At 38.0% G+C, this 26,058-nt stretch overlaps 2 protein-coding genes across 4 annotated transcripts; both read right to left on the bottom strand.

The window, feature by feature from the left end:
• Positions 1 to 1,672: 1,672 nt before the first annotated feature.
• Positions 1,673 to 11,372, bottom strand: LOC146469734 (uncharacterized). Of its 3 annotated transcripts, none has more exons than XM_085122898.1 (6): positions 11,188 to 11,372; positions 7,352 to 7,738; positions 6,433 to 6,741; positions 5,493 to 5,891; positions 3,764 to 4,027; positions 1,673 to 2,525 (listed from the first exon to the last, which is right to left on the bottom strand). In XM_085122898.1, exons 1-6 carry the CDS (start codon positions 11,234 to 11,236, stop codon positions 2,386 to 2,388), a joined length of 1,548 nt encoding a protein of 515 aa, XP_084979024.1. In that variant the 5' UTR covers positions 11,237 to 11,372; the 3' UTR covers positions 1,673 to 2,385. The 3 variants fall into 3 exon arrangements, with proteins under 3 accessions (XP_084979024.1, XP_084979023.1, XP_084979025.1); XM_085122897.1 differs by having other exon boundaries at positions 6,433 to 6,831; positions 11,188 to 11,371; XM_085122899.1 differs by lacking the exon at positions 6,433 to 6,741 and having other exon boundaries at positions 11,188 to 11,371.
• A 993-nt stretch (positions 11,373 to 12,365) lies between these two features.
• Positions 12,366 to 26,018, bottom strand: LOC146469733 (fibroblast growth factor receptor 2-like). Its single transcript, XM_085122846.1, has 16 exons — positions 24,320 to 26,018; positions 23,618 to 24,016; positions 23,158 to 23,415; positions 22,322 to 22,591; positions 21,813 to 21,857; positions 20,953 to 21,069; positions 19,757 to 19,839; positions 18,485 to 18,746; positions 18,295 to 18,405; positions 15,989 to 16,179; positions 15,338 to 15,460; positions 14,912 to 14,982; positions 14,572 to 14,612; positions 14,330 to 14,426; positions 13,830 to 13,929; positions 12,366 to 13,428 (listed from the first exon to the last, which is right to left on the bottom strand). The coding sequence occupies exons 1-16, from the start codon at positions 24,378 to 24,380 to the stop codon at positions 13,357 to 13,359; spliced, it is 2,301 nt and encodes a 766-aa protein (XP_084978972.1). The 5' UTR covers positions 24,381 to 26,018; the 3' UTR covers positions 12,366 to 13,356.
• Between the last annotated feature and the right edge of the window lie 40 nt (positions 26,019 to 26,058).

Here is a 26,058-nt window from a genome sequence, read left to right as displayed (position 1 = left end):
GAGTTAAAATAATCGCGAAGAAGCACAAATGAAATAAAGTTATATTTTCAGGTGATGTTTTCGTTTCCGTTGCCGTCGCCACTGCTTAAGCTCCCTTAATTATTATATTTAATGCCACAAGCTGCTGGTAATAATTTGTAACTCTATTTCGAGCAGTTCAAACAAATATAAATTACTAAAATATACACCAAATCACTCGCGACAACTAAAGATTTGGGGAATGTTGAAATGGCGGTATTTTTCGCTTCACAATTCCAGTAAATTTGGTCAATTTGTTTGCATTCCCTTCCAGTTACATGTAAAGCAGCGCTGTTCTACCTCCGTGACACCAAATTTTCACATTACATAAAATTTTACAAAAAGCGAACTTTTGAAGCGCCTTAACCATCTAGCCTTTTGCTATTTTTTATACAGCTATTTCAATTAACGTTGTCGGATTAAAACCAAGCTAAAAGATAAGACCGCAATGTTTTGTGGGATTATTTTTTATGAATAATTTCATCAAAATCATCCCTGCACGTGCAGGTCATTGTACTGCTAATTACAACCTATTGTTTTCTCCAGGCATGACTGATTTTGATGAATTTATTCATACAAATCCCGCGTAAACTTTCAGTCTTGTCTTTTAGCTTTATGCTTTCAACCGACAACGTTAGTTGAAATGACTGTATATATATTTCAAATGAAATTAAACATTTCATATTTTTCTCCCACGTACTATCATAAATATCTTTGCTGACTTATCATGATAAGGTAGACGTGAAAACTGCAAAGGACCGCGAACGATAATGCTGTCAGTTGACGTAGGATCTACAAGAGACCTAATCAGCCAAAAATAAACTGTAACACAAACTGCAAGGCTGATACTACGTGAAAGAGTTGACTTTGCGAGACAACAACCCGACAGAAACCGACAAAACAGGGCTGCAACCGTGGACAGCTGTTTCGTTCTTATTGGAACTCGTCAGCACGGTGTAGCAGTTCTATATGAAACCAGCGACAGAGCCAGCCTTATCATGTTATCATGATAAACACGTGGTCAATACATAACCTGTTGTTTATATCTAGACTTTCACTCAACAAAACGAGCGCTGTGATTGGTTTATTCTTGGTCACGTGCCCCTGATCAAATACAAATGTATCCCGGCCAGGATACAATTCCGCAGTTTTTATTTATTTATTACAATTTAATGGCAAAACAAGAAGATCATATAGTTGTTGCCCTCTCAGTTGTTTGTTTGTTTGTTTGTTTTGCTGTGATTGTTAAAGGGAAAGAAGTCCCCGGCCAGGCCAGGATACAATTCCACAGTTCTTATTTATTTATTACAATTTAATGGTAAAAAAAGAAGATCATATAGTTGTTGCCCTCTCAGCTGTTTATTCGTTTGTTTGTTTTGCTGTGATTGTTGAAGGAGAAGTGTAAATATATAACAAAGCACTTACCGATGGTCCCTTTGGGAAACTAGTTAGTTTTGTTTTCCCTCGAGTCCTAATGTTTCCCTCGAAACATCAGGACTCTCGGGGAAAAAAACTGTTTCTCTCGGGACCAAACGTTAAGTGTAAATTATAAACAGCCTTACACTATTGTGACTATCCATGTAACTGACTAAAATTGAAAAAGGTTCCACAATAACAAAGTACATTCATTCTTCTCAAAAGAAATGCGCAGATGTTGAGGAAAAGAACTTTTATTCTTCTCGATCAAAGAATGCTATGAAAACATTATTTAAAATATAGAACTGAACTAGAGTTGCAATGTTTGCGCATTTTGTGCTTTCTAACATTCAGTTTTATAGCTGCAGTCGCTGAAAAAATCCAAATATTTGCCAAAAATAAAATATCGCTATCAATAACAGGAACAAAATATTACCAGAGTTAAAGATAAGGTGAAATGGCTATGCAGTAATGAAAATTTATCATTTCGTGTTATTGTTGAGTATCCTATCCAGCATTGAGAAGACTTCAGTGCTATTCCTGATTGATCGTCTATATACACTGAGCAATTTAGCCATATGCTTACCCAGGAGTTATGGGCGGCTGTTCTGGCATACACTTAGATGCTACTCTTCCTGATACCACGACTTTCAATCATGACTTCCGATTTTGCCGTAATGATAAGTTCAAGGAGGCACTTTGCTCCCGCACTGAAAGTTCGCGGCGTGTTACTGCATGCGGCTACCAATTGTAGCTTCAAATCTAATTCACAAATTCACTGTGCCTGGGCTTTGCGCGTTTTTCTTCCATACTACAAATTGTCAATATGTACAAACAGAACGTCAAACAGAGCCACAGACTATTATACAAAAGAATCAGAAGCGACCTCTACTGTTTGCAACGTCTGGCATGATTAACAAGCCAGTCCACAGCGTTTGCTCGTGCAATGTTTCAAACGTTTTCGTAATTGTTGTACGGGCTTTGATTCTTTCGTATCTTACACAAACAAACTGTAACAATAACCACCACAGCTACAAGATCAACAGTCAATAGCACAATCCCTCCTGTGGTCCACTTCTTACCATCGCGACCTGAAAAAAAAAACGGTACAAGTTTAGATATTCATAGTGACTAGAGTAAGGATTTCCGTTATCATTTCTAGGACGTTCAAGGATGTACTTCCCTACAATTTTTGCAAGTAGTCGTTATTTGCTAACTTACGTAAATTAATAATTTTATAGCAAAGGAAGCGTCTGTTATGCAAACGTTTCAATAGAGTTCGCTACTTAAACCATCGTGTAGTCATGGCAATACAGTAGTAAATGTTGCTCATGCATTTTCTATTTATTTATTTATTTATTTATTTATTTATTTATTTATTTATTTATTTATTTATTTATTTATTTATTCACAAATTAAGCATGTTCTTTCTCCAATGTTATTCATTAGCTCCTAGTAATATTTTTGAATCATTTCTTCTAGGAGCCTGATTTCTCAATAAATCTACCGTACTATTCGAGTTGTATTTTCTTGTGTGCAATTTTATCTCCACAGCACTCTGATGAGCTACGTCGCTGAATTTTAAACCACTTCTGTATATTTCTTTCTTATTTGTATCTAGAGCTTTAAACAAGCTTTCTTAATTTTTTGCTGGGTTTCTGCAGTTTCGTGTAAAATGTAGTCGTATTTTTAAGATTCATCGCCGTTCAATATCTTAACATATCGACTGTAGCTTTCTGCATAGCGAAGACTCACTGACTGACTGATTGACTGTGAGTGAGTGAGCGAGCGAGCGAGCGAGCGAGTGAGTGCGTGCGTGAGTGAGTGAGTGAGTGAGTGAGTGAGTGAGTGAGTGAGTGAGTGAGTGAGTGAGTGAGTGAGTGAGTGAGTGAGTGAGTGAGTGAGTGAGTGAGTGAGTGAGTGAGTGAGTGAGTGAGTGAGTGAGTGAGTGAGTGAGTGTGAGTGAGTGAGTGAGTGAGTGAGTGAGTGAGTGAGTGAGTGAGTGAGTGAGTGAGTGAGTGAGTGAGTGAGTGAGTGAGTGAGTGAGTGAGTGAGTGAGTGAGGGAGGGAGGGAGGGAGGAAGGGAGGGAGGGAGTGAGTGAGTGAGTGAGTGAGTGAGTGAGTGAGTGAGTGAATGAGTGAGTGAGTGTGAGTGAGTGAGTGAGTGAGTGAGTGAGGGAGGGAGGGAGGGAGGGAGGGAGGGAGGGAGTGAGTGAGTGAGTGAGTGAGTGAGTGAGTGAGTGAGTGAGTGAGTGAGTGAGTGAGTGAGTGAGTGAGTGAGTGAGTGAGTGAGTGAGTAAATGGGGGAAGGGGGACCTTGTAAATTCACCTTTGCCTATAACCTCTACAGTGCATGTGTAGCTTGCTCGTCCTGCTGTATTAGAAGCCTCACATTTATATTTTCCGCCGTCTTCTTTACTGGTTTCATGGATTATGAACTTTGTTTTATTGTGACTCCCAAGTAGTAATTTTCCATTCTTTGTCCATGTAATAATAGGTACAGGAAAGCCCTCAGCTTCACAAACCAAGAAGAGTGGGTTTCCTTCAATCACGGTGACTTTCTCCTTGCTTCTTTTCGTTATTCTAGGTGGGGCTACAGAGAAGAAAAAGAGACAATTATGTACATGTTATGTGTCACTCAGAACAAGACTTCGAAGATAACTCCTGCTGTTTTGAAGTATTTACAATATATATAGAGAGAGAGATGCGATACCCGAAGGCAACTTTTTCGGATCAAGACTGATCTCTAACTAATGTGCATTTGTGTTTTCCGCGCAGCAAATTAAACATAAGGAACATGGAGACATAAAACGGAGCCACTCACTCAGTATAGCTTCGGTTTATTATATATCAGTAATTTAGTACCGCTTGAACACACAACATATTTCGTGTTTTCTGTAGTAGTCACATTTCGATCATGTTACATTCACCGTTAGACGTCAAATCATACACTAACTAAAAGGGAAAGAATCGAATGAGAGAATAGGAGCAGGGGGGATGCTCGGTATCTATTCTCATTTCTTGTTCGTTTTGGTCTTGCTGTGCTCTCTCCCCGCGGGGGGGGGGGGGGGGGTTACTCCCGAAAATTTTCGATAGGGGTGTGCCGCGAAGGTTCTCGAACCCTGACCCTATTTAAGGGTAAAGGAAGGGAAGACGGATACCCTTTTTAAGGACCGAACCTGAAAAATGACACCCTATTCAAGGGACCCAAACAACAGCTAATGTGCACGGATAAACGCAAATCTCTATGAACATCGCTTTTCTAATACTTCAGCGGACACTTCAGTTTTAAAAAGCCATTTCTTTTTCGTAAAATGTGGCGCTTACAAGCTTCAATTTAACTGATACAATTTAGGTACCCTATCTGAGGACTAATCCAGGAACGCGTTGCTAAATGAGGAAAAAATGATACCCTATTTAAGGACTGAGAACCTCAAAAACCATACCCTATCTCGCGGCACGTACCTATATAGCCCATATTTGGGAGTGCCCTCCCCGGGGCTCTCTCGCCCCACTGTCCAAAAAAAACTACTTGCAGGCTAAGTCAATCGGATAAGGGGGTTAGTTTCTAAAGAAACTGCGGTGTTGCTTCGGTGGGGAGTAGAAACGAATGTTTGGTTTTTCAACAGAGTCGATAATTAAGGTAATTTGCCACCGTAATCGAATCTCTTTAAAGTGGCCAATTTTCCTTTAATTATCAACTCTGTTGATAAACCAAACATGAGTCAATCGGAGCCTACAATATTGTAAAATTCCAGGAGCATTTTTTTTTTTTTATTTTTGTGAAAGGCCTTGGAATTGTTTTTTCGAGGCAGTTTATTATCGGAAGAAATGACCCACATACAGTTTCGGATTAGGTTGGGCTTCAAAATAATAAAAAAAAAGACTAATAGCTACTTATAACAGTTTGAAGTAGACAGGGTGCATTATCGGATAACGTTTTGGGTGCGGGGAGGGGGGGGGGGGCTTGTTTTGTGTAAGGTTGTTTTCGGATGGGCTTATATTCGGATTTTTTGGCGGAATTATGAAGCGACACTAACTGAAAACAAATCTCTTACCAGTTGCGTTGACTACAAGGGTGACGAAGTAATATCTTGGCGATGTAACGTTTACTCTCTGTTCAGTACATCTGTAGACCGTGCTGTCACTAATTCGCACATTTGATAACACCAGAGTCCCATTACTGGTCAAGTTCAAACGGTCCTTATAAGGATCTTTGTGTGTCACTTCTGTGATTCGCTTTTGGTTCATTCCAGCCATCCACATCCACGTTGTGCCTTCAGAAGTGCAAGTCTTGGAGGTGCAATAAGACCAAAATAAGGTTTTGAACGTACCGTCCAGTTCAATAACCTCTGTTAACACAGGACAGGATAGAAATATGTCTTTTCCAACACGTACTTCGCTCGTCTCGTGGGTATAATTAGTTTCCAAAGGCAATCTGTTGCTGTTAGTTGAATCTAGAATGTAATAGTAAAAACAGAACATAGTCAAGTTGCCATTTACTGTGACAAGTCAAGACATTACGTTGTTCAAATAAAACCTGTTTGTAGAAATAAGCAAAGCCAGAGAGGTGTTTTTTTTTTTAATAAGTAACATTGCCGCACCACAAACTATATAAATTTTATAAACAAACGATGGATTAGAGACTCAACTCTGCAGTGTATGTTAAAGTGCTAAGCTTAACTCATGAATTTCTTACGGAATGTTAGCCCGAGTAGGGAAATAGGAAACCACACGAGGCAAAGAAAAAAATCCTCCACCTCGGCGGGAATCGAACTCACAACTTCTGGATTTGATCAACCATCCCTTTTTACTTTTCAAGAAAAACAAAAATCAAAACGAAACAAACCAATAATCATGTTTGTAGCCCTTCTCAACTGAAATACTACATTTTATTCAAATAAAGAACAGAAACCGGCCAGACACCATTATTCTCTATAGGCGTGCCTCAGGCAAAGTGGAAACTGAGCATTGTACAATTTTATCACGTTTTCTTACCTTTTACGTCTATACTAAGTGACGAACCAAGTGGTTCTCGGAAAGGACCAAAGTACATGCTACATCCATAAGATCTATCACCAGATTCTGTCATATCTGCTAGCTCAACAATTAGTCTTGAAGAATTGTTGGTGTTGTTGGTGGAGAGGTATCCATAGACTCTCTGACTGTACTCTGGGCCTTCCTGATAGAGCCTTGGATTTATAACAATGTTATAGTTGCTGGTAACGGTCATAAGCGTCAATGAAATTCCACCTCTTTCCCAAACACCAACTGCAACGCCTTCGAAAAGAGATTCATCGTCTTCGTCTACGTGAAAGTCACAATGGAAAGTGACATTTTTGCTTTGTGTCGTTGGTTTAAGTAGTAATGGTAGCGCTGTAATCATGGATCTCACCTCTTGTAAAGCGAAGAATTAAATAATGCAAAATTAAATTAGGATAAGATTTCTAAACATATATAACATAATTTATCATACAGAGAATACACTGCCACGCAACACTGAGGCCATAAGGTTAATTAATGCTCGCAAAAAATACCAAACATCAAGGGGTTTTGTAGAATATCCGAGGGTACTTATTCGGTCAGAGACTGTGGATATATAGAAACCTGCCTTCACTTAATGCAATTTGTATCGATTAGATTTCTATTTCACAAGAGAAATACTAAAGCATAAATTATGAAAGAATTGCATTGAGCGTCTGAACAAAGACTCGTCTGACTCGTTCAAGCGCGCAAAATACCGTAAAACGTCGTTGGAACGAATAAAAGATGATGCTGGTCAAGAAGGTTGACCGATGTTAAGTTGCAACTGGGGGGGGGGGGGGGATCAATCCACTTTGCACCAAGTAAAACATCGTACAGTAACGTTGGATATGATTGAATTTGATTAGTTTGAGGCCTCGAGTTGATTTCTTACCTTCCACTTTAAGACTGACTGAATCAGACAAAGAATTTCCGTAGGGAGCAAACTTTAAAAGAAGCACATAGTCCATTTGATCTTTAGAGCTAACAGTGGATATCTGAAAAACCACGAGGGACTTGGACAGGTCTCCTCTCCACTGCACACGGCCAGCAAACTGCGGCGCCTCATCCTTTAGGTCTGGGTTCGGAATAACTTGTTCATTTCTTGTTACTGTAGTAAAGTATGTCGCCACGTAACCGTTTCTCCAAATGCCAAATACAAGTCCTACGAAATCTGGTTGTGTTGTTAAATTTTCTCTTAAGTTCCATTGAAAGAGAACATCTGATCCTTCAAATGCTATTACAGGGTCTGGAGATACTCTAAAAATTTCACGACCCCAGCCTAAGAGTTAAAGCATGCCACGATTAGGTTTCAAATGAGAAGAAACAAATGAACGACACAATTAAAGTCTGTGTTTAAAGAACTGGACTGAACACTTGCAGTATAGGTGATTAAGGTTGGCATTGACTTTGTGTTATTCAGCTCGATATAGGGAATTAAGAACTATATAGTATACGTTTGATGCATTACCCCCGCGAATTTATCCCATCATGTGAACCTTTAACATTATGCCTTATGCCATGATACAATTTCCCGCCAAAGCAAAGCAACACGGTTTCTCTTTGGTCATTGAACAATAAAACTAAATCAAAGATGTACTTTATTATATCAACAGTGAACAATATATCACTGTAGGTGGTTGCAGTGCATTATCGGATCCAGCAATTCAGGTACATGAGGGAGGGAGGGGGCGGGCGATGCGCTCTCGAAGGCCGATTTGCCTTTTTTCGTATAACGAAATATACCAGTGCGTCGGCCCTACTGGTCTCCGTTTTGGTCTAAAAAAAATAGTAGGAGAGGGAGGGGGCACACTGCTAAATCCACCGCTGCAGTATATTTCATAGTTAATGATTCAGGTCACACTTCACCAGCAAACCTCAATCATAAAACGAAGGCATCTGTATTGTATGCTGATTAACAGACAAAGGCCTTTTCATCAGTGAACTGTTTACATATTACAACGCTAAAACTATTGTTCTCAGCCTAGCATTCATGCAACCCTATCAAAATGTATCCACAACTGGCCTCATTCTCGAAGGATAAATTAAAGGGAATTCAATCACTATTTATAATTACGTCAAAGTATCTAAGTTCGTCTTAATCAACGTAGATGTTGACGGCATTTGCGAAGGTTTTGCCAAATGGCATCTATACTACTTAAGGGACAGTAAACAGTGCAAGAACACTAATCCTGCAGCAAAATGTAACAGTGCAGGAACAATCGACAGTTAACCTAATTGCTGTACTGTGGTAGGGAGGCTAAAAAAGAGGAGAAACTGGAAGTACGCGTTGCTTCGTCTTAAAATCCTAACTTCTTTTAAAGGGCGCAATGGCTTGTAGCTTTCATTAATGAATGCCAGGAGTATAATATAAACAATAAGATTGTTAGATGTCGTTTTCTTGCGTAAGAGCGCGAAACGCTTTGAAACGCAAATTCCAGCTGACAGTAATGTTTATGTTTCTTTGGATTATTTTGATCGTGCCAGCACGCACAGTCATGCGTACAATCATAGTCAGTCATTTCTTGGACAACATAACAACATTTATTACTTCTCCAACTGCAAAACTTCGTTGTCGTACGTTACAAAAATTAGGACTAGGGAAGTATTCTTGAAAATTGCTTTTGAAAGGAGGAAATTGTTTTCCTGGATTGAGTAATAACGATCATGAATAATAAAATTCTTTCAAATTCTTGGAAAGGAAGGAACTTTTAAAGATGAGGAAGAGTTAAAGTAAGTTGTAGTGTGAATTAATTACTTAGTTTGTAAGAACACCGGCCCAGGATGTTTTCTTTTAAAAAAGGGAGATTGTTTTACTTCTTCTTGCTTTTTTGAGCCTTGTTATTCCAGGCTACAGTAAATAATTTTGTTACACAGATTATGTCATCAGTTCATATAAGTGAACTTGAAATGAATTCTCGGAAAGTAGATCACGTGAAGTGCATGCATGTATGCTATCAGTGATGAGACATGTTCTGTTTTTATCGAGAGAAATTGAGTAGCTCAGCTGATTTTTGTCTGTCTTTATCTCTTTATTTTTATGCTTTTTCATATTTGCAGACATAAGCCTTTTTTCAGTTTATCTAATAGCTCTTTCGTATTTTGATGGTGAAATTTTTTCCTATAAACCCTTCAGCAGTAATTTTCTAATTATGCTGCGCACCATGGCTTGCTTTTTATTAATTTATCTATGATTCAGATAAATCTTCCAACGTGTCCCTGCTGGGAGCCAGTTTTAAAAACTTCATATAAAAGTTTTCAACCCAACTTACGGCAAAGAGTACGTTCAATCATATATAAATTCTAAGAAGGAAGCGATGAAGGGAGATATAACACTTGGACCTGAACCTTCTAAAAATAGCTGCAAGTTAAATGTCACAACTTTATGTCATTGTTGCAGGAAAAACTGCCGTCTTGAGAAATATACGTACCGTTTTATTGCATTACTTATATGGAACTGAAACGAAACCACAAACACAGCAGCCTTTACAAAAGGTCATCTCTAAAGATAGATGACAAACAAACATCAGGCCTTGGCTTGCAAGCGATTAAAGAAAGCAATGAATCAGGACGTAACATGTCGATCAAAGTCGATCATCGAAAACGTAGTCGATAAGTCGATAATACTCGATATTTGTCAATAATTGTCGATTGACAAGTTGAATTTGTCGATAAAAGTCGATAATCACAAGAGCGAGTTGAATTTGTCGATAAAAGTCGATAATCACTAGATTTTCAACTGAAGGAAATGTTATGGAAGTGTAAACAGCCCAAAATGAAATCCGTATGGCAAATGACTTGAATAAAGTTCAATAAAACAAAAACAAAAAAAGATTCAAGGGAACAACAGGCAAGTTCAACTACACCTTTCATTTCTATTATCTGCTATTGTCATACATGATGCACAAATAACTGACAAATAAGCGTGTGCGTTCCTTACGACACTGCTTTGTCTCTCGCCAAACATCGGATTTTTTAATTTCGATACTTGTCGATCAAAATCGATCAAAGTCGATAATCACAAGAAACTATGTGATCGACTTTTATCGAATTCCGATATTTGTCGATTAATTAGTATCGAAATCGATCGACAACGATCGAGTTTTATCGACTATCGAAATTATCGACATGTTACGTCCTGAATGAATGTTCACATATATTCACTCTTTAGCATTTGTACGGATCTAAGACCAAACATACATGTCATTTTGGGTTCTCTTCGTCCATTTTGGTACAAAAATCTTCTTTTGTATTAATCGGATGGATCTAACGTATGTTTCAACATGCACTGTTTATGTTGCACCACCGACGGTGCCACCGAGGTTATCCGTTCGTGTCAACCAAGACTCTTTAATTTTTTACTCTTGCGAAACGAGCGAAGAAAATCTTCGTCTTTTGTAAGCGACGAACGAACTGGTTTACCTTTTAAAATGAAAGGAATGCTTTTCCGCCCATATTTTTATTCCAGACTGATTTTTGCGTGTGTAATTACCTGCATGATAATGTATTAAACTCTGAGAAATACTGAAGTTTTCAATTTCTTCTTTAAACGAGACGTGTCATTAAAATACCGTATAAAACCGAAACATCTGAAATATATAATTTGCTCGTGAATATTTGAACAAACGGTAGCGGTTGAGCTTCAGGAGCTTGATCCAGTCAGGTTTCGGCTGAATGACTCCAGCTAAGCTTGTTTACTTCGTTCAGAAGCTGTATGTAGTACTGTCTTACCTTGCTGAACGATTGCTGCAAGAAGTAAAGCTGTTATGGTATTCATCATGTGTCCTTTCTTGATGCTGTGCGTCTGTTCCAGAGATATCAAGAAGAATAAGCGAAAGGCAGAGACATGACGGATAATAAAAGGCGAAATGCAAATTTAATTCCAAGATGCCGACCTAGTCCGCCCCAGCCGCTTTCTTGGAAAAACAACCAGTTGCATAACATCGTTAACCACCGCTTATAGGGGTCCTTATAAGGATTGGGCCATAAAGCTGTTTTAGCTTGACTTTGAGCTATGAAAATAATAAATAACTGTTTTGATGAACTCCTCCATAGTACATAAGACAGTTTTCAGCATCGTAGGTTTAATATTAATACATATCCGATTCCCTAGGCATAAATGTTTAAAATTAGATTTACATTTGCCATATACAGAAAAGAAGTAACGTTAAAAGCACAGACTTTGTAACCCACATCCCAACGTTGTTCAGTCTTGGAAATGTGCGTTACGTTATAATAAATGCTCAATAATACTCAATCTGTATTTTACCCCGTAATGGAATAAACATCAGCTACCTCTGTCAGATCTGTATTTGTTTATTGTTAACTTCGTTGAAATATAGATCTAAAAAAAAATTCGTCTTGGTTAAACTGTGGGTCAATGTATCCATCCCAGTGTAACTTTAACCAGCACAAACTCCCAGGAAACAGCTTACAAGCCATACTGGTTATCAGAGAAAAAATTAAATACATTTTCTTTTTGATGATCCAGCAAGCTGCAGGCTTTCACCTTCTCTTTAAAAATTCTTAAAGGCTGATGCACGTTATACACATCGGGTAGAAATATAGATAAAAAGCGCTTGCAATTATCCGTTCGCAACAGCATTAATGAACAAGCAGATACTACCGTGCTAAAGTTTATTAAAGCGCACTTAGAGACATATACTTTTAAATTGTTAAGCTTTTAGACTTTTACGTACTGTTTCTTTCTTTTTTTTTTTTTTTTCATTGTAGACATTATGGATATAATAGTTTAGTTTTAGCTTATGATTTCTTTAATTTCCATTCAAATATTGTCAACGCATTAAGCCTCAGTAGTTGTGGACCTTTATCATTATCATTATCATGATCATTGTTACATTACGTGGAAAAATGTAACGGCAGGGGAAAATGAACTGTACAGAAGAATACTTATGTAAAGTAGTAATTTTATTAAACTTTTATTCTAATAGTGGTTTGCTTGCATATTTCACATATATGTGGAAACTACGGAACGCTTCATGACCATTTTTAAATGGTTTCTTCACAACTAACAGAAAGATATCATACAGTACTAAGAATATAAGAATAATGATGACTGTAGAAATGTTAAGGTGCCATTACACTGTATTTTATAGGAATACGCCGAATATTTAAATGGAAGTAATTACAGGGGCAAGATTTACCTGAGATTGTAATACTGCGCAGCGTAGTTAATAAATGTGAATTTAAAATATTATAAAATTGACGCTGTTAAGAGAGTTTAAAGTGATGTTTCGGCAATGCTACCTTCTTCAGGGTACAAAACTATACCATAGTTAGGGTTAGGGTTAGGGTTAGGGTATAGTTTTGTAGACTACCCTAAAGAAGGCAGCATTGCTAAAACGTCGTTTTAAACTCTCTTAACAGCGCCAATTTTATAATATTTTAAATTCACGATTTATTGAGAACCGAGTATCTGCGATATCAAGCTTGGGGTTTTCGAATACAATCATATCAGACATTCAGGCCAAACTTTATGGGATACGGTTATGCAACTTCCTAATGAGACCCCTAAACCATTAACTCTAGCAAAAAGATAACATTGAATTGGTCATATATGTATGGTAGTTATAAAACAATAGTCAATGGAGGGTAGAGATGAAAAACTTGGAAAAAGAAATGTTTGCAAAAGCAAAAGAGACCAAATAAATTGTTTACACAAAACAAAATTGTCAGAAGGAAGATGCAGCCGAGACAAAAAACAATATTTGCATAGACAACGACACAGAAAAAAAGTTGTCTTGAAAAAAGATTTCATCCCCCTTACCCTCCAAAAAAATAACGGTCCATCCCTAATTCTAACAATAACAAGGAGTTTATCACGACACGATGCAATGATTACTTAAAGGTTTCTTCTTATCTCTGCATAAGGTTCACCAATCATTCGCCATCTGTCAGATCATTAACATTGGCATACAATCTGTTATCGTACTGACTGAGGTTGACGTACGTCTGTTGAGATGGAACATTGTATAATTAATAGATAAAAAGCATTTTATTATAGTCTCATATATTATAGCCAAGCACGAATGTGTTAGTAATACGGGAGACTGTTACATGGTCGAACATGAATTTTTGTGGACGAGGAAAAGCGAAGTACCAACAGCCAACTTCACTCAACTCCAAGAATTGAACCCCGGGCTTCAATAGATGGAGGCGAGTGCTCTTACTTCTGCATCACGCCATCTTCCCAAATTCATATTTTCTTTTTCCGATATATGTTCCATACAAGTCAACCAACTGGCTCAACGCTCCTCGTAAACTAAATTCATTTGGATTTCACAGTTTTTCGTCGACAGCAGGGAATTAAGTTTTCTTAATTGATAACAGTTGGGATTTGACAGTCTTCTAACCTTGCTGTTTCTCTGCATTTGCTTCATTGTCTTTTTCAGCTTTTCAAACGTGGGTCGATCAGTTGGCTGCTCTTCCCAGCATTCCAGCATCACGTGGTATCTATTAAACAAAACTGTGATTAATGACATATGATAACAATTTCACTAAATCAAAGATATTTTTGCCGGGACCACTGATGACTAATATTTAGCTAGAAGTAAATTATCTGGATCGTTGCTACACGTATGTACTTGAAGTCAGTACTACATCATATACAGTGAGCTTCCCTTTGGGGAGCCATTTGTCACACTTAAAACATTTCCAAACAAAAGGCTCATAGACTTCCTAATAGTTTCTCCATCCGATCTACCGATGAAATTTCCACTCAGGTTTACACATCGGACGAAACTATAACTCGGTTTGATTTAATCCCCCTTATTTTCGAGTCATATTGGAAATGTTAGACTTTCAAACGGTATAATTTAATTCCTATTGGCACTGACAACACAAATTTACTTACAGTTTATCATCCACGTGACTTGGTTTCCGCATTCTGTATCCTTCTTTAAGTTTCCCAACAATTTGTCGAGCATTTATATTGGGATATGGAGATCCACCTAAATCATAAATGTTATTAACATTAAATAAGTTACTCGATCGAATTGCAGAAGATTGGAGTTTATCGATTTTCATTGTCCTGTTATCAATTGAATTAGAAATAAATCGCGGATAACTTTACCAAACAGCTACAACTCAACTTACCCACGGTGAAAAGTTCGTAGAGCAGAATACCATAACTCCAACTGGAAAAGCAGAATGCAGAGCGGAAGTTACTACTTAATAAAGGCAGTTCTATGGCAGCGCGATCGTGTAGTAGTAATGCTTAGCATGTCGAAACTTTAGGTCTGAATATTTGGCAACTAAAACACTCCGGATAGTGTCCCGTTGTTTTCTCATTGATCAGGCTACATAGTCTACGGTTCTAATAGTGAGTACACACGAGCACCAGAGAAATGGTACTGATAGGCCAGGTTCGAATGTTGAACTTTACATGTACAGAGCCTAACATAAACAGTGCACGTCATCCCTTCACGTTACTTACACGTCACTTTGCGTTGTGTATATTCCATACAACAAAGCCTCATAAGCAGTCCACTTTACAGGCAGGCGACCCTTTAAAAGAAATTAAACAACATTGCATGACTATCATGAAACAGAACGAAGATTTCAAAACAATAAACTTTTTCCTATTTCAGCGGTTCTTTTTAGGTAACGAAAGATCTGGGATTTTTTTGCATGAACAAAAGACCAGTTCAGAGAGAAATGGGTTTAACTGCGTTTTTACAAACTGAACTGCTTCGTTTTCCCGCTCGCCTTTTGGTTCAGTGGATAAAAGCAAAAACGTTGATCAGTATAATATGTCACTAATGTTGTTAAAATAAGTGACAATGTGCTGAAATCTTATTAATTCACCCCGATGGTGTAAATGACAATTGATCACGAGCCATACCATTTTCTTTTCACTCACCCGAGTTTTTCTGGTGTAAATATCATCCTGGTTTGCATTCCTTGCCATCCCAAAATCTGTCACCTTACATTTCTCTCCTTCACCAACAAGAACATTTCTCGCCGCTAAGTCGCGATGGATTATCTGGAAGAATTAAGCCAATGAATAAGTGTAGGTGGTAATGTTACATTTTTTTTTTTACTTTTTCAGGTTAAAGTTGTTTTTCATATAATATAGCTTCTGTTGCCTTAATGGCTAGGTGCTTTAGTGTAAAGTATTCTAGGAGAAAAAAAATACTGCATATTTCTAGCATTTGAGCAACCTAATCAATTTTATTCTATCTGTAGTTCTAGTCCTGCTCTGTACTGCTGTTTCCATTGGTTCGTCAAGTGGCACAATGGAATAGATATTTTTAATTCTTCTATCACTTCACGTTTGGTGAATGTGCGATTACGATTCGATAAATATAGAAATTGCGACACCAAGATGTTATCCTGGGTTCTAGAGGCTTTACGTGCGCAGCGTCGGGTTCTTGTCAAAGTCTGTTGTTGTCTCAAATCCTACTACGCAAGCGCGAGAAAAACGCTCTCCCACCCAAGGCATCAAAATGTCTGAAACAGTCAAGATTGCATGACATTTTTGTTAGTCGATTACAGAAAACTTCAAGGAAACCTTTTTTGACGACAAATAACACATTCCATCAGCAATCTGCCATGCGAATTTCATCAACTGTTCTGCGGTCAGATTCGTCTGCGGTTTTATATCCGGGTTCCTAAAGTACGTGTCGTTCAGTCCTCGGCTCTTCCTCAAGTGTCCCAGCAGGTCACCAAATGGTACATACTCAATAAGGACCAACATCGGTTCTGCGTAAAACAAGAATGAAAACCACCAATAAAGCAAAGGGATTTTTTCTGTTGTTATATACATACATACTTTATTGTTACCTCCCCAATGGGGCTTTTCAGGAACAATTATTTAAATACTAAAGTTACTAATAACTACACAATCAAAACTAATCAAATTTAAGAAAACATTCACAACCTTACCTAAACTTTATAATCGAGAAAACTACTAAAAATAAATGAAGTTCAGGAAGTATTTACAAAATTGTCCAAAAGCTTATTCTTTAAGATACGTTTAAAAACTTGAACCGAACGGCTTGATCTTAAAAGGGAGTCTAAATTGTTCCCAAGTCCATCAGTTCTGTAATAAAATGTCCTTTGTCCTGAGGCTGTTTTAAAATGAGGTAAATCAAGCTTTTGGCCACTCCTAGTTGTAAGACCAATTTATGTCCTCATAAATTTAAGTTAATGGGACAACCATGAGAGATTACGTGCTGGTTGTATGACATGCTTTAAGGTAGGGGGTAGGGTTTCACAGTCCATAGTTTATCGGGATCACATGCATTAGTAACGCAAACTGTACGCTGAGCCAATCAGAATCGGCTGGTACTTCACTGTCAATCAATCCTCAGACATCGAGCACGAGCTCTGTGTTCATTCGTTCCTTCGCTGCGAGCTAGCAAACTGTAGTTGTCTTAACTTGTTCTACGACGTGTTTCCCCCCCCCCCCCCCACCCTATGGTTTAAGCATGTCACACACAAATTAACCCTAGTATTACCCAATGCCTATGAATTTATGAATAGTTATAATATATCTTACTTAAGCTGCTAAGCTGGGCCTTGGCCCCCACGTTACCGGATCATTGACTAGCTTTCCTATGTACAGCCAATGTACATGTTTCTAATTTTCAGATACACAGCAATATGTATTGCTATCTCTTTATACGACAGGTTCCAGTTATGAGCTATTTTTGTTACTGTTAGCAACCAATGCTGTTGGTATTAATTTTATTCAGTTTATATGCATCAAAGACACTGAATGAACTGATAAGCCTTGTCTAATCCCAAGGACTACATAATTGTAGTAAGGAGTTAGTCTACAATTTAGATTTGTCTAATCAAAATACACAAATAAACTTTGGGCTGGGATGAAGTGCTCCCTTACAGGCACTCTTGGCCCCATAGACTCACAGAATTGATGGGTTACCATGGTAACCATGAGTCTAAACTCCCTTAGGACTAGGTACCTCTCTCAGGGTATTGTGACCTGCAGCCCTGAGGGGGAGTAGGGACCTTTTCAGGGTATTGTGACCTGCAGCCCTGAAAGGGAGTAAGGACCTCTTTTGGGGTATTGTGACTGCAGCCCCGAAGAGGATTAGGAACCTCTCCCAGGGGTTTGTGACCTACATCCCCGGAGAGGAGGGGGCTTTGACCCCCCTTACCAAGCCAGATTAGTGATTCAGTTATTGATGGCATTTAGTTCCACTGGCCTGCTATTGGAGTACTTCATTCCCAACCCCTTACCCCACATATCATTGTTGTGTTCTTATTTCTCATGGGTTGGGAGCATTGACGCTTGGTAACTTGCTCGCGGGTAATGAATTATGACGTCAGATATTTGGGGGCGTGTCCGGAAATGCATTTAAAAGCCATGGTAGCTTGGCGTGGTATTTAAAAGCCATGGTAGTAGGTGTTGTTGTTGTTAGTTTCTTTTAACTTGACACTGTCCTAATTGGATTAATGTTTGTGTATAGACCTGACATTTTTTAAGGGCATGACGTTTTGTTGTTGTTGTTTTTGACCGTCATAACAAGGAGAGTCAGTTTACAAATATTAGACAATACCAATTCACGAAAAACTTCTGGACATGCAATAACAGGAATAAAGATATTTAGATGTTAGTACTTTTCTTAAGTAAATACTCTTGCCGCTTCTTCTTTCATTTGACCTCCTTGCATTCTTTAAATACAGACGTCTCTCAGCAACCTTTTCTGTTGTTGTTGTTGTTGTTGTTGTAAATGGAGCAGTCCGTCATTAATTTTTCTCCGATCCAGGTCTAGTTCAATTTCTGTCACTGAGGAAGCCTTGTAGACATATATTTATCTATAAATAAAAGGAAAATAGAGTTTTCATTACCGCTCTCGGTGACACATCCAATCAGCTTGATCACGTGTGGATGAGGTTTCAGCTTTTTCATCAACTCAAGCTCTGATAATAGGTCCTTCCTATCAGACTCCGGAGCTTTTTCTATAGAAAACGAATTACAAGTCATTATTTCCTCTAACAAACCACACTGATAAAAACAACAACAACAACAACTTCACACCTTTTAGCATTTTCGCCGCCACAGTAACATATTCCTGGTTACCCCGTAAGTTCCATACTGTTGCCTTGGCAACTTCGGAGAAAGCTCCTTTACCGATGACCTTAATAACATCGACTTGTCCGCGATTGATTTCCCAGCTTCTTGTTGAGGGATGAAGTGGCATGTAATCTGCACTCCGCGGGTTTGCATAAATGGGGGCGGTATCGTTTCGCTGCACACTTGAAGGCTGCGGGTTAGTGTTCACGTCTTCTGCTATTGGGATCTGATATCAATGGAAAAAGGAAATTAACGGAAACAGTAAGCAAGACATATCCCATACGATGGGACCTGGCCAATAATTATGACCGAACTTGTCTGCCCTGATCACCTGCTTGACTTCCGAGCAGTGGGACCAGATTCGTTCACTTTCGTAATCTCGTAACAAAATAAAGGCAACGGTATTCAACTGTGGTCAAACCAAAATCAAAGTAAGAACTCTAAGCAATCACAGCAAGTGTAGGCAAAACAATGAACCTAACAGAACTCAAAGTTCATTTATCCAACTGAACTCGTTAAACTTCCATGCATTGGACAACTAGACGTAATGACTTAAGCTCCAGGTCCTCGATCGGGCCTCGTTCAGAGTAGCCATTAAAGGGCATTAAAGGGGAAGTATCACGGGAATTTGATTTTATATATAAAAAAAAAACTCCAAAACGTTTAGTTATCAACAGAAACCTTACATTATTGCTCAAATTTGATGTAGATTATCACCCCGGTGTATTAAGGCTATCGATGAGTGTCTCTGGCCACAGATGGACTAGGTTAGAATGGACTGCAACTTGAAAGAAGTTAAGCTAACTGTTTTCAAGTTCTCGGATTTTCCTTTCCAAAATACACAAGAGCAGGTCATGAGTTGTTCCTTTCAAGAATTCAGTTTATTTCTTTCTCTTGATGTTCTAGATTTATCTTGTAACCAAGTGAAGGTGTTGTTGCACCATTTTCACGATAAAAGGTGAAAATCCCCGTGATAAATCCCCTTTAAGTCCGTAAAGTAGGTGCGTGCAAGGTTTGACTGTATTGATGTTGCTTTACATCTACATCTACTTTTTTACTAGCAATAACATGATGTTGTGAACCAAAGCCGACGAAAAAGTAGATCATATCTATACCCAGTTAGCACCTGTACTGTGTAATGTAAATTGTCATTGTAAAATAATATAAATACAAAATGAACAAGTCATCTGACTCAGAGATATAAAGTGTATAAGGCCTGAATTAACATTTACTTACCATGGCCACAAGCTCCCGGCATTCGGTGTTCCTGAAGCATAGAATAAGACTATTAATAGATCGATTTTTAATTAGCACTGAAACTAGAGAAGATTTTAATGTATAGAAAAGTGTTTATCATTCATGATATTAAACACGTTAATACAGATTGTCTGACTTGAAATTTAACTTCCTAACTAGGAGAGACAAACTGGAAATGTATTCAATTGAAACGTGGCATCTAACTTGTAAAGGGCACTTGTTGTTGATGCAAACAATGAAAACAAATAAATAACAAATGGGCGCGGACTTCCAGCCAACTCATCATTTGTACCACATCAGCACAGGTTTGGGCCACAAAAGTAGCATTTTTTTTAAAAACACAAAAGTAACATGGCATATTGTAGCAAGTGTTATGTTGATTTTATAAGAAATAAGTATTTAGAATATTTTAATACCTGAAAAAAAAAAATTCCAAGCTAATCTTTCCGTCTCGGACTCAAACATTTATTATCATTCTTAAACTAGATAAAACACTAACTCAAGTTATCAGTCGAAAGGATCTCTGGATTTAGAATGGCCTTCACTAAAGTAAATAATAAATTCTCAGTACTTACTGTCTTGACTCAGGAGTCTCTGAAAAAAAGGAAGTAGTTTAAAGTTAATGAATATTCAATTTTTAACGATTTTTATCAGAACCAAATAATAGAAGACAAAAAAGAAACGACTTTCAGTTGTTAAGTTTGATGTCGTTATCGTCTTCGCTTTCTTAGGAAAAAGAACAACAGTTTGTTTGAAAAAAATATTCTGATTATTGTTGCCTCTTTGTATAACGTTATGAGTAATTTTCTAACAACATGCTGACGTTAAGCTGTTGAAAATAATATCTTAATTTAAAAAAAAAAGTGCACAAAAATCTGGGTAATATTATCTTCCCTTTTTAAATTTCCCCGCGCCACCATTTTCGATTTTATGAAGCCATATATAGAATACCACTAATCTAAGGAAGCAGACGTTAGTTTGTGTGGACCAAATGGTGAGAGGCTCGCGGGGAAATTAAAGACTGAAGTTTGCTCTCTAGTTCAGCCACTTCTAACGTTCCTATTTCAAAGGCATAAACTCCTTTACCCATTAAAAGTGAACGTAGGCGTACTGGAGGCTTCCCTTCAACGGCTGAAGCTTAATGTTTTAAATTTATTTAGATCGTAGCTGCTTACCTAACCGACGGAGTCTTTTCCATAACAGAACAATATTTATTATGAACAGCAGGCTAATGAAAACTATGACAGTGATGTACGCAACGTGGAAACTTATTTCCTTGCCCAACAAAAAACCTGCAATAGAAGCAGTCAAGTTAGAGTTTCTTTGCTTTTACACTGTTAGAAAGTTTTGTTTTTGTTTCTTGCTTTTTTTCTTTTTTTTTTTTTTTTTTGCTCTCAACGAGCAAGGTAAAAACGGAGAGTACATTTTGTAGTAAGACATAAATATTCCCAGGGATCACCCCTTTCGATTCTTAGCTTGGTCATGAGTAGCCTTCGGAGAAAGACTGACATCGTCCTTCAAGGCATGCGCACTTAGTGACCTCAGTTAAGTTCTGAGGGATTAGTACTGTTATTATCAGGAAGTCTTTCGTTGAGACAAAAATTGTGCCCAAGAATTACGAATTCCTTCAATCAAGCTTCTGTAAAAATACAAAAAGGAAGACTTAGACCAACTCTGACTACTGCGCCAATGCATAAGTAGTTTTAAGTCACTTTTGACCATCCAAAATTACATTCAGGTAGATTCCATTAGAATGCAATCATCAGTGATTTGAATAACAAAGTAATGTGATTACATGGTAAACAAGTTAAGGTATTTCTCAAAGAAACAAGAAACCCAAACATAACTTCGTCGTACTAGCCGATACGTGCCCATGGCTCAACAAGCCAGGGATAGTTACATGAGTGTAAAAAAGGCATCTTTCCTGAAACTACAAAAACAGAAAACGTTTGGGTATAACATGTGAAAAAGAAACAATTGCAACCTGTACATTATCTTAAGTAGAATGAGAGCTATGACAACTTGTATAGCATACCCTCAACTTTGACCCTTGACTGTTTTCCCGTCGTCTTGGGTGCAGCTAATGAGACAAAACGTTTGGAAAGAATGATGATATAATAAACGATGTTAAATGTAATATAATTAAACGATTCACCACTTTCATCAAAACGCATTTCTTATTTTAATCACCAAAAGAGGTGAAAAACACGAGTTTGTATTAAAAAATGATATCGCTTAACCTCATGCCACTTATGTCGTGTTATTTCGTTTCCATAGTAACTGGTTGCCATCAGACCTTACGGAAAGTGTCTACGAGATGATTGTACAGTTGTCGAAATCTTCGGATGTTGACGCCAAATTATCTTGAAATAGTCACGAAAAGGAAAAAACCCTTAGAGAGGTGCCCCAGCTGGGCGTCCAAGTGTTACTTGATTAACTATGATGCCAAATTTAGTATATTTGTTGGCTGCTTATTTGGTTTTCTGTAAATACTTAATGACGCAATTTTAAACACCAGTTTAGGGATTTGAAAGGAATACTTACTTTTTATTTGTTGCAGCTGTAATGTTCGTGAAACAGCCGCACCGAAGCCATTCTCAGCTTTGCAGGTGTAAAATCCAAAATCGTGATCGCCCTTCATCATAACAGTCACTGTGTTTTCTCTGGATGTAACTTTGCTTATTTCTTTTCCATCCGGAGTAATCCAGGCGATAGTTGGTGTAGGAAAACCGTCTGACACACACTTCAATGTAACTGTTTGGCCAATGCAAGATCTGGATGTGGATGAGGTAATGTTTCGTATGGTAGCTTTGTCTGTAGAACAATGCGGATGATTTTTTCAGAGAATAAACACACTCTGCAAAGTTAAAAAAGAACTGCCCGTTCTTGAAAGTGAAATCATGTCTCGCGTCACCTCCCGATCACAAAAAAGAAAAGAAATGAGTATCAATTAATATTCCAGTTCAAACTACTCTTGTAATTTTCTTAATTTTCTTATTGCTCGAGCTCGGTAATAAATTAAATTGAGCTCTGTTGTATCAGATAATCTTGTAACTACCTATTTGCAAGTTGCCTCAGTTTACCCTACTATGTACAGGGAGATTTGAACTTTTTCAATACTTAACCTTAAGTCTTATTGTCGCGTACTTGCGATTTTTGGCATTGCTAAAGGAGGTTAATCCACAATCTTGGTTTTGACGTGGATCTCTTTTAATTAATCAGGTCAAAGAAAGACAATTTCTACCAAAGGCCATCTTCACAGAGTTTAAACCTCGAGCTCTCCTTCGGAGTAAAACCGTTGACAAAGGCACAAAGAAAAGGTCATGAAAAATAAGTCGTAAACTCTCATTAAAATAATCCATTACCTTTGATCTACTTACAGTTAACCGCAAGATCCAGCTCTTTCTTTTTCTTTCCTGTAGTGCTTTTCGCCTTACATGTGTATATACCGGCATCATTTTTGCTAATTTTAGCAAATGAAAGATGAGCTTCTCTAGATCCAGAACTCTTTACTTGACCGTTATGGATCCACCTCACATCTGGGTCTGGTTTGCCTCTCGCTAAGCAACTGAGGTTTACTGCACTCCCCTCATTGTAACTTGCATATGCTACAGTTGGGTAGATGATAGTGGGAGATTCTGAGAAAGTAAAAGCAGTGAAACCAATGTTTATAGTTATGCAATAGTACCATGGTCCTTTAATATTCAAGAAAAATATGGAGGCAGATATTGGTGGTTATCATCGCAATCACCGACCCTAAGCGCTCACTCATTTTACTGAAAAATAGAATTAGTACTAGACAATGTGTAGTATTGTAAGAGTTCAGCTTGTTATGCCCACCTTCAACAGACAAGTACACCAGGTCATGTATCTCTGCTCGACGATAATAGCTGTACCGAATCTTTAACTTGCAGCTGTAAAGTTTTTCATCATCTTTTGTAATGTTATCAATAGTGAATGTTGCTTGGCCAGAGAATAAGTCGCCAAATGCAAACACGTTACCAATGCGATTAAGATTTCCACTGACACGGTTAGCGTAGGCAGATGCAGATTCTTGTGGCAATGGGTTACCATGTCTGTCTAGTGATAGTATTGTTCCGTTTCTGTTACTGAATTGAATAGCATAAACGCCGTCACCAAAGAAGGTCCAGGTGAACTTCGCGGAAGAGCCAATCAATGTTGATACGGTTTTTCCGTAATATGCCGACATGAAATGTCCGTGTACATCTCGGCGACTTTCTGCAATAAAAAATTAGACTGACTGTATTAAAACATTCTTTGTTCTCACCACGTTTTGACGTCATCTGTGCGTTACCAGAGTACAGACCCACGGCAAAATGGAATCTATTTGTTAATAGCAAACCGATCCATTCCGATGGTAATGAAATAATAAATACGAACTTGGGATGACTTTAAAAGAGACCTGAACTGGCGACAGTTCTGCGACTTTAATTCAGGAACCACGGCCATCATCCGATAAACGGATAGCTACCGAGTGTTAACAATTTTCTTGCTTAGTACAAAGATAAAGTTTAAACATACCTGCACACGAAATTAGAATCAGTAGTGCAAAGCATCCGATCAGGCTTGCTAAACACATCATGAAGAGTTCTGACAGCTAGTAAGAAGGAGCTTTTAGCTTGCCTGTGTCCGGAACGTCAGTATCACCGAGGTTGTTCTTAAAGAAATGAACTTGTTTGTTTGCCCTAATCCCTGGCTACAGCGGAACACTCCAACGCACGAGGCATTGCTTAATTAAGCGGAAATTTTTTTATCTACTAGTCATGCCTAATTAATGTTTAGGTTTATTCTCCATCTGTACATGTGCGTACATAGACCCTTATTTACGCTATCACTGATGTGATAAACAAATCCGACATCATCCGTGATAATTAAAGGTATCAGTCATAAAATTAAACGATCACGACTTTCAGAAAAATTTAAGTCCGAATTGGTCGATTGACAGTCTGTTCTATGAGTATTATGTTCCTGCGATGTCCGTTTCAACACTCTGCTAGCAGAATCTCTCTTTCCACATGAAAGGTTCTGCTTTCAGGGTGGGCGCATATCATAAAGAAAACAAAGGGGCCCCGTAAAAAATTTATATTAAAGATAACGTGGAGCGTCAGAAATTGCACAAAAAAATGAACTTCATTTAATTTAAATTCGAGGGCTGTTTACAATAGAAGTAAACAAGAGGTAAAATAGGTTTGACGCAGGCCTTGATTACTCTGCGAAAATACTTCGCTCACTGCAGCGTGGTTAGGTTAATTATATGGAATGAAAATGCAAATAAATTGAGTTCGTTTCTTTCATTACCAAAAAAGTGCACGGTTACTGCTACCTTTGTATACAGAGTTCCGGCCCAAGTGGGCGTCACACCAACGTATATACTTTGAAAGGGAGTTTCCCAAGGAGGAGCTCGGGGCCATTTCGCTATTTTGTCAGATAACAGTGGTCAATATCTTCAGTAGACGTAACAGGTCATAAATCATGTGCTGTGGACAGAAAAGTGTGTTTCGAGAAACGCAATTAGCAATGTTTCCAAAGTGCAGAATTAAGCCCTCAATATTAATCAGTTAGCAACGTACATTTGTACATTACATTTATATTAATTCGTATTAGTATTTTATACAGGAAACAGTAAAAGTTTGGAGTTGAAGTTGCTACAATTGGAAAGAAGTAAGAAGCGTGTAATTGATCTTCAAACTTCTTTCATTTGCCCACAACAATTAAATTAGGTGTTGTGGAAAGTGGGTAAAGCCTCTTTTACAGTGCACTTTAGTTTGCTTCACTGACCTCCTAGGAAGCTGTACAGCTGCTGAAACGCTGAATGCCCGAGGCGTTCTTTACACGGTTTCGGTTTTCGTTTATAATAACAAGGGCGTTATGAAACCACAAAGGCAACGCCAAAGTTGATTAGCGCTATCTGTTAATACATGTCCAACGCGCGCACGTGGAATAATTGTTAAATAGATTTAACCATTGGATAAAATGTCAATCGCTCCTACAAAAATAAGGAAAATAAGAGAAGAAGAAAGGTGCAAGTGTCCTGTTTCGTCTCAGGAAGTGATCTCGCCAAATTAAGGAATGGCGGAACAAGAGACTGTACTGAGGAAGTCGAATATTACATGATACCGCCTACTTTGGGTGGGGAGCCAATCCGATTAATGATTATTGTAAAATCCTCTTGTGATCATTGGTCGACACCTATAATAGCTAAAAATAACAATTTAGAATCGATTAATTATAAATGATTCATAAAAAAACTAAAAATTTTC

The sequence above is a fragment of the Pavona decussata genome, unplaced genomic scaffold (genome assembly GCF_977016875.1).
Source record: "Pavona decussata unplaced genomic scaffold, jaPavDecu1.1 SCAFFOLD_119, whole genome shotgun sequence".
Lineage (NCBI taxonomy): Eukaryota > Metazoa > Cnidaria > Anthozoa > Scleractinia > Agariciidae > Pavona > Pavona decussata.
This window is presented reverse-complemented; position numbering and strand designations above follow the sequence as displayed.